This window comes from Triticum aestivum, chromosome 3A (assembly GCF_018294505.1).
Source record: "Triticum aestivum cultivar Chinese Spring chromosome 3A, IWGSC CS RefSeq v2.1, whole genome shotgun sequence".
Classification (NCBI taxonomy): Eukaryota; Viridiplantae; Streptophyta; class Magnoliopsida; order Poales; family Poaceae; genus Triticum; species Triticum aestivum.
In genome coordinates, this window is record NC_057800.1 from 24,035,228 (window position 1) to 24,043,220 (window position 7,993).

General features: G+C 53.0%; 1 protein-coding gene across 3 annotated transcripts; it reads left to right on the forward strand.

Annotated features, from left to right (window-relative positions):
- The first annotated feature begins 2,069 nt into the window (after window positions 1–2,069).
- On the forward strand, window positions 2,070–5,572 carry LOC123059952 (uncharacterized). Of its 3 annotated transcripts, XM_044482510.1 has the most exons (7): window positions 2,070–2,601; window positions 2,725–3,236; window positions 3,333–3,785; window positions 4,181–4,251; window positions 4,282–4,594; window positions 4,697–4,893; window positions 4,968–5,572. In XM_044482510.1, the coding sequence occupies exons 1-7, from the start codon at window positions 2,318–2,320 to the stop codon at window positions 5,217–5,219; spliced, it is 2,082 nt and encodes a 693-aa protein (XP_044338445.1). In that variant the 5' UTR covers window positions 2,070–2,317; the 3' UTR covers window positions 5,220–5,572. The 3 variants fall into 3 exon arrangements, with proteins under 3 accessions (XP_044338445.1, XP_044338443.1, XP_044338444.1); XM_044482508.1 differs by having other exon boundaries at window positions 4,181–4,594; XM_044482509.1 differs by having other exon boundaries at window positions 3,339–3,785; window positions 4,181–4,594.
- The last annotated feature ends 2,421 nt before the right edge of the window (window positions 5,573–7,993 follow it).

Consider the following 7,993-nt stretch of genomic DNA (forward strand, 5'->3'; position numbering starts at 1 on the left):
CAATGGAATATAATAATACTTTTATTATTGCCTCTAGGGCATATTTCCAACAGCGCACCATCGATAAGCTTACATGGTAACCAATCACCTAGTTTTGTTTGTTTTCTTGATTTTCATTTTAAACATGTTTTCCCAGGAAAATAATTTGTTTGATGTTGTGGTATTTTTCCAATCTAATATTTGGCATAAAAACATCATGAGTTGTGCTTCGATACCCCCCCCCCCCCCCCTCAGCATATTAGCTTTTCATGAATCAAAAAGTTATTTTAAAAGCCTATCACCATATTAGCTTGCACATCAAGCATATTGAGCAGATTGATTTGGATTTAAAAACACTACATTATCCTTTTTAATTAAAGGGGTGCCTTGCAATCTCCACCTTTAATATGCATAGGAAATTCGTAAACTTTCTTTGGGGGGGTCCCATGCTCAACCGTCTCGTCATCGTGGTCGAGGGGAAAACACACAATGGACAAAGATGTGAATCATATGCGATAAAACTAGCAAAATGAAGGGAAACAAGAAACATTGTTGCCAAACACAATATAAATCACAGTTGATTTGCTTTGTAACCCCTAGGTCGGAGACTACCAAGAAACTGGCCACACGCTAACAACAACTACCCAATGGTGAGGTGGAGTAGAACCTAGTCTTCGATGTGACACCTCCAACAAGGAATACGTATCCTATCATCTTGCATCATCAACGGTAGATTGAACCAGTAAGGCAGAGTGTTGGGTTTTCCTCCAAGTAGTATGTAACATCAATGTGTAACAGTGCACCACAACAATATAATCAGGCAAGGAACACCGCATAACATCATTGTCGTCGGGTCCAAATAGCTAGGCCTAGGATTTTGCATTGGGTAGTTGATACAAAAGATGTCGAGTGAGCTCTCGAGACGCCATTGTAATCGGATCTAGATAGCCATGCCTAGATTTTTCACCCTAGATAATCGAGACATAAGCTACCCATTGAGCCCTCAATACGCCACCATTGTCGGATCTAGTCAATGACTATACCACCAAGTCATGTTTCACCACCATCGCGACTGATCCTCATTACCACCACCACTCCTAAGATCTGCCTAGAGGATCAATGTCGTCCGCGAGACAAAAATTTAAGATTGAGAGTGGCAAAGGTGTCATGTAATGTTAGCGTGGGCCAAGCTGGCCAAATCTAACTAATTCTCTCTCACATAAGAGGATTAGCAAGAAGATATACATGCATTTGTGAGAGAATGGGGGAGCTACAGCGCCATCCAGTCCCCTGACTCCGCCCTTGGTAGAGATATCTACTCCCTCCATCCCTAAATACTTGTCGGGGAGATGAATAAAATTGAATGTATCTATAATTAAAATACGTCTAGATACATTCATTTCTTCAACAAGTATTTTTGGACAGAAGGAGTACTACCAAACGGCTACCGTAGACGACGGCGGAAGTAGACACCTAAGCAACCGCCAAAACGGCGTCCCGAAGGGTCTTGGGAGGCCACCATTGGATTCTTACAAGCAGGCCGAAGTCTCGGATCAGTCGCCCCACACACCATGCCTCCAGTCTCCAGAGGAGAGGCGGACACAAGGGCGCGCGGCAGAACGAGGAACGAGATCGAGCAGGAAGGCGGTTTTCCAACGTACGGATAGCTTAGCCCCTGGTCACGAACGTGCATCTAACAAGTGCTGCTACAAGTACCACAACAAAGCGGGCTAGCGAGCGCGTTATACCAAACCCGCGGTGGCGGGCGATGAAACGCACATCGCATCTCGCATATAGGCTTAGCTCCTAATGCAAGTCACTTGGCCCTGCCTGCCTCCGACGTCCCCCAAAAATTGTTTGTTTACTGCTCAGCTCTCGCCTCGGCGCCTGTCGTAGGAGTAATAATTACTCGGAGATTACTTGCTTGCTAACCATGCCCATCGCGTCCGTCCCATCTTCTCTTTTCTAGATCACGTTGGACCCCATGCACGTATGCCCTCCCCATGATATGATATGAAAATCTCTCCGCCACCTTTATGGGCCGAGCCGGGCTATAAACTTCGGCTTCTCCCAAACCATCTTGGCTTTGATCTCTCCACCTAGCCATCTCCCACACCACTTTCCTCTCTCTGGAGCAAAGTGCTCCGAGCAGCCAGCCAGTGGGTGCCTGCCATCGCGGTTGGTTGGCTTCCTTCCTTAGCCAAAGCCACCAGACCGCCCCAAAGCAGAAAAGCTAGCTTCTCCACCGTACGCGCGCCTCTAGAGCAAGCAAGCATACACATCATCATATCAGTGGTCGATCTGCCATCTGCATCGTCGTCGTCGTCGACGCAGATAGATGCGTAATGGGAGCAGCTCATCTTGCTCTTCTTCTCCGGTGGGGTTGCACCTGCAGCAAGTGTTTGGCTCGCAGGCTCCTCATGGCCGGCAGCTTGGTAGCAGCTCCTCCTACTGCCCTCGTCCCATGGCGGAGCTGCTGCAGGTGACGTGGCTGCCCGCGTCCGGCGGTGGCGGCCCCGGCGGTCTCCTCCACGCCTTGGCCTCTCTCAGCTTTCTGCTCCTCCTCGCCTACCTCTCGCTCTTCCTCCTCGCCAAGCTCTTCGCCCGACTCCACCGCGCAAGGTAATTAGGGCGTAGTGTGCAGTAGTAGGATGCTTACTGACTAAGTAACTATTGCTCCTTCAATTCAGCCATGCATGTTCACGAATTTCTGCTCACTTCTTCTGCGTACGTGCATGTGTGCAGGGAGCGCCGTGGCCGTGACAACCGTGCGGAGAGTAACCCCGGGAAGGAGGACGTGGCCGCCGCCGACGACATCCACCTCGCCGGAGGGGAGCGGCAGGCGGGGGGCACGCTGTTCTGGTTCGACGAGGCCGTGTTCGAGGACACCGCCCTGCTTGGCCTTGGCGACGAAGCAAAGAATCACCTTTTGTACACTGGTGCTGGTGGTACGGCTGCGCAACATTGCTTGGAGGTGGCGGAGACCAGCTGCGCCTTTCACACGGCCCCGCCGGAATCCACCAACCGCGTCTCATTCGCGCCGCGCGAGGAGGAGGACCACCGCGCCGAAAGTGATGCCGCCACTGCCGGTGCCACCGCCACCGCGGCCCAGGAGCAGGAAGAGGCCAGGGTTGACGTGGCCGTCTCCGTAGCCGACGACGGCGTCCCCATGGCGGCTGATGGGTATCGGCAGAATGGTCCGGTCGCCGCGTCGTCGTCACTACCGAAGAATGATTCCGTTCAAGGCAATCTCCTAGGTAGCTAGATTCCATTCCGTTCGTATCCTCGCTCACTTCTTTTTCACCGGTCACTTCTCAGCTTGATCTTACACTGCTTGTCATCCAACTCTACGGTTGCAGAGAGGCAACGAAGCAGAGGAGGAGGAGAAGGTCGCCGCGACGGTGATCATCGTGAAGACGGGCATGGAGTAGAAGAAGAGCCGGGGGAGGAGGAGGAGAAGGCCGCGGGCTTTCCGGACGTGAAGCGGCTGGTGAACAGCCACGCGCTGGCCGACACGAAGAAGCTGCAGCTGGACGGCGGCGCGCGGCTGCGGCCGCGGCGAGAGGAGGAGGACGGGGACAGCTGCCGGTTCGGCGCGTCGACGCTGACGAGCGAGTCGACGTCCAAGAGCTCGGTGGAGTGGCAGAGCTCGACGGTGACGACCGGCAAGGACGCCTACTCGGACCTCTTCTCGTCGTCGTCGCGCCGGAGCTCGGCGAGGTGGGAGTCCTACACGCTCTTCCGCAAGTACGACGAGGACATGGTCTACTTCCACCGCGTCGGCGCCCAGAAGCTCACCGAGACAGGTATGCACCTACACCAGATTGTTTACTGCCAAATTGATTGTACCTAGGAAAACTGATGAATTTGCTCATCATCATCATCACCAAATATTCCCCAATTATCATCATCACCTCTACTAGATCAACTTTTGTTGCAAACAAGCTCCGGTCGCCCGTATTTCCAGTTCTTTGCGACGCTTTTCAGGGGCATGTGTGGGCTCAATGGAGAATTCTTATTACACGTTCCCAATAGAACAAATCATTACATGTTCCTCCACGCACGTTATCTAGTCCTAGTACTACAAATCTAGCTAACACATTATTGTACGAACAATGTTCCATTTTTAATTTGTGTTCTTGCTGCCGGCTGAAGAATTATGGACGATGATGACGTCGATGCATGTGTGTTGTGCATGCAGAGTCGTTCAGGTCGATCAAGTGCCAGCCGCGGTCGATGTCGCAGCGGATCACGCACAAGCTGTCCATGGCGGCGCCGAGGCCGAGGCCCGCGTCGGCGGAGGCGCCGGCGATAGGGCTGCGCGACCCGTACCCGGAGCTGGAGCGGGTGTACGTGGCCCAGATCTGCCTCACTTGGGAGGCCCTCAACTGGAACTACACCACCTTCCGCCGCCACAACGGCGGCGTCGTCGGCGGCACCATGATGCTGGAGGAGCGGTGCTGCCCGGCGCGCGTGGCGCAGGAGTTCCAGCAGTTCCAGGTGCTGCTCTACCGGTTCATGGAGAACGAGCCCTTCGAGCACGGTCGCCGGCCCGAGGTGTACGCCCGGATGAAGAACTCCTCCCCGAAGCTGCTCCTCGTCCCAGAGTTCAGAGGTACTACCATTGATCTGCCATGTTGTAAACGTAATCTTGTATACTGAATACTAATTCAAAATTAATTTGTTTGTGATTAATTAACTTGGTTAATGTGCACAGAGGAGGAGGACGAGAAGGACGACCTGATATCGGCGGTGCAGTTCCTGCACATCCTGGAGGAGTCCATCCGGACGTTCATGGCGTTCCTCCGCGCCGACAAGCGTAGCCACTACCAGATGTTCAGGGAGATGGTCCGGCGGAGGACGAGCGCCGCCGACCAGTCGATCGTCATCACCCTCAAGAGAACCAACAAGGCCGTGAGTGATCCGACGAATTTCTTACGTACGTGCAAGCAATGTTCATGCATTCTGAAAGTTTTTGTGTGGATCAGAAGAAGAGCCGTCTCAAGGACCTGAGCCGGCCGCGGCGGTGCCTGAAGCGGATCAAGCTGCGGGAGCAGGAGGAGGTGGCGGTGCTGCTGGGTCTCATCGACCTCAAGGTGGTGGCCCGGGTGCTGCGCATGCCGGAGATCACGGAGCAGCAGCTGCACTGGTGCGAGGAGAAGATGGGCCGGCTCCGTGTCGACCCGCAGCAGGGCACCATGGAGCGAGACCCCTCACCCCTCTTCTTCCCCGCGCACTGAGATCTCATCAGAACCTCCATAGATCCATCCATGGACACTCTTTTGACTGTAACCCTACTTTTCCTTTTGTTTATTTCGTTCACCTTATCTTCCCTTTCTCTTTTTATTGTTGTAGCGACAAAAGAAAAGATAAAGCTGTAGTGTTTGCGTAGACACGAGAATATGCATGCAACGCACTCGGCCTCTAGCTAGCTACTAGTAGCAGTAGTACAATATACTACGTACTGTGTATAAAAAGAAGCGAGATCGATCGGATTCATCTCGAGATGGGATGACGACGGTGTTGTAAAGGCGTAATGTACACCTATCTGTAGAAAAAATAAGATGAGATCGGCCCGGTTCCGTCTTGTAGTTGGGCGCATGTGATGTGGTGCATGCTGACATACGCACACAGAGATACCAAAAGAGAGAGATATTGGGATCGGCGGGCGGCAGTACCATGTCACCGTGTGTGCGTGACACAACCCAAAGCAAAAGTGGGCGGGCTAGCTGAGGTGGTGACAAGCACGGCCGGCTTTGATAGTTTGATATGTGCATCGCTTTAGGCTTTGCTTTCCTCATGTGTTCCTCGGCTTTACGGACGGATGGATCGGTCACGAGAAGGTGCATGCATGCATGCGCGGCTGCCGCCAGCAAATGCATGTCACGCACTTGGGTTTGCCTCTGCATTTAAGGATGTATAGCCACATCACCCTCCTTTTCCTTTTTCTTGCACTATTTGGCTTTGTCATGTAGAAAAAGCGGTCTCGCCCGCACACTTTATCTTGGATCCTCTGCGTATATGTCTGCGAAAAAGCTATGTATATGCGCGGTTGGAAGAGCTATGGCCAGTCGGAAGATGGCAGCAACAAAAGGAGGCATCTGTTCATGTAGTATCTCCTCGTTGATTGTGGGTTGCAGATTTTTTGTTTCGAGAGGGTGTCGATGTTGGAGCAACTGGCGACCCATTTCATCCGTGGCCCGTTCGTTTGGATGGACGCAGATAAAAAAGTCAGTCCAACGCGTCGATTTAAATGGACGCGTGTATGCTTTCGTCCGCCTGCCGATTTATTCTCGGTCCATTTTTTAGCCTGATTTGCGTCGACGCGGACACGCGACGGACGCGCACGCTCGCCCTCTTTTCTCACCAGGCCCGTTGGTCGGTGGCACATTGGATTGGTCTTTCCACATCAAACAGCACACGCTCGCCCGCCTGCTTCGTCGCCGACGCCGCCGGCCATTTTTTCAGATAAAAATGGATACATATATAGTTCTAGCGTACACAGATAAAAGAAAAGACCACTACTCGTTGCTTTCTGACTCCGACTCGGCAATGTCCTCCTTCAACGTCTGAATGTAGGCGTCAGCATGCTGCTCGTCTTCAAAGTCCCAACCCGACGTTTCTCGTAGCTTCAGTTTCAATTGAGCGGCCTGCTTTCGCGAACGCTTGTCCTCCCGATAGGCGACTCGCCCCGTCCTCCTCGCGTCCCTCTCCAACCTTGTTTGCTTGTAGAACTGGCGCTCGTCGATGATGTCCTGCGGGAAGCGTTCGTGCCACACCACCATGGCTTCCACGTCCATCTTGGCGATGGCGAGGCGACGCTGCTGTCTCCGATGGACACGACGATCCTCGTCAGTGAAAAGCCGCGGGAGAGGCGCTAGATCCTGCGCCCACTGGCTCGACACGTTGTGAAAATTCATATCCCGACGAGGCCTCAGGAGGCGCCACGCCGCCGCGTCGTGTGCGCGGCCGTCTCCTCTGCGGTGTTGAAGGTGCCAAGGATGAGACGTTTCTTGCGAAACCAGATTTCAGAGGAGAAGGCGCCGGAGCGGCGCTCGCGGACTCCGCGAAAATCCGAAGCGCCCAGGCGGCGGATCGACATGGTGGCACAGAGGCGGCGAGACTAGTGAGAGGGGGCGAGACGAGTGGGCGGCGGACAGAGTGTGGAGGGAGCACCTTCTTATAACGAGCGCCGGCCGCGACGCGCGCGAACCTTTCCCGCGCGCTGGAGCGCCAAAACCAGCGTGCACTAGACCGCTTTCCCCCCGCGCGCAAACCTTTCCCGCACGCTGGAGCGCCAAAACCAGGATGACGACATGGCCGGTAGCATGATCTAAAACGCGCGCGATCATCAAATGAGTCGGCCTGTTGAACGCACTGCCGACCCAAAACTAAAAAAGGACGGACGGCGGATGGACAGCCAACCTAAACGAACAAAAAACAGACAAAAACATCATCTATTTAGGTCCGTCCGTTGAAGTTGCTCTTGGTGCTAATAAACATTAGTGGTAGGGACCAAACCAGGCATGGTGATCTTGCTTTCCGAGAAGGATTAGCACGGTCACAAAGTGGTTCTTCCCTGTTAACGGGTCAAAAGGAATAGGGGGGAGAACTCATGCTGACAATAGGGATTACCCAGCGGGGTATTGATTCATATCCACGCCCCCAGCCTCCCCTGCTCATCCCCGTGCATGTCCCTACCCAAGTCCTTGGCCAAGGCTATGCGTAGTAAAGCTGTGTAGAACCTCGACAACCAAGGTATAACGTCTCTACTCAAATCCTTTTTTATCTTTTCCCACTACAACCATCGTTTCTAAACTGAATAATGTGGGTGTTAGTTTAAAAATATAATAAGAAGGATATTTTTGTTTCCACAAACGCTTTGAGACATTTGGAATATGACTGATTAAAGATTACTGCACGAGTTTCTAGCAAATCTCTTGCCTCACATCTAGATGGGGAGGTGCTGCATGCCACATCAGATGGCCAGCTGCTCTCTCATTTAGTAGGAGAG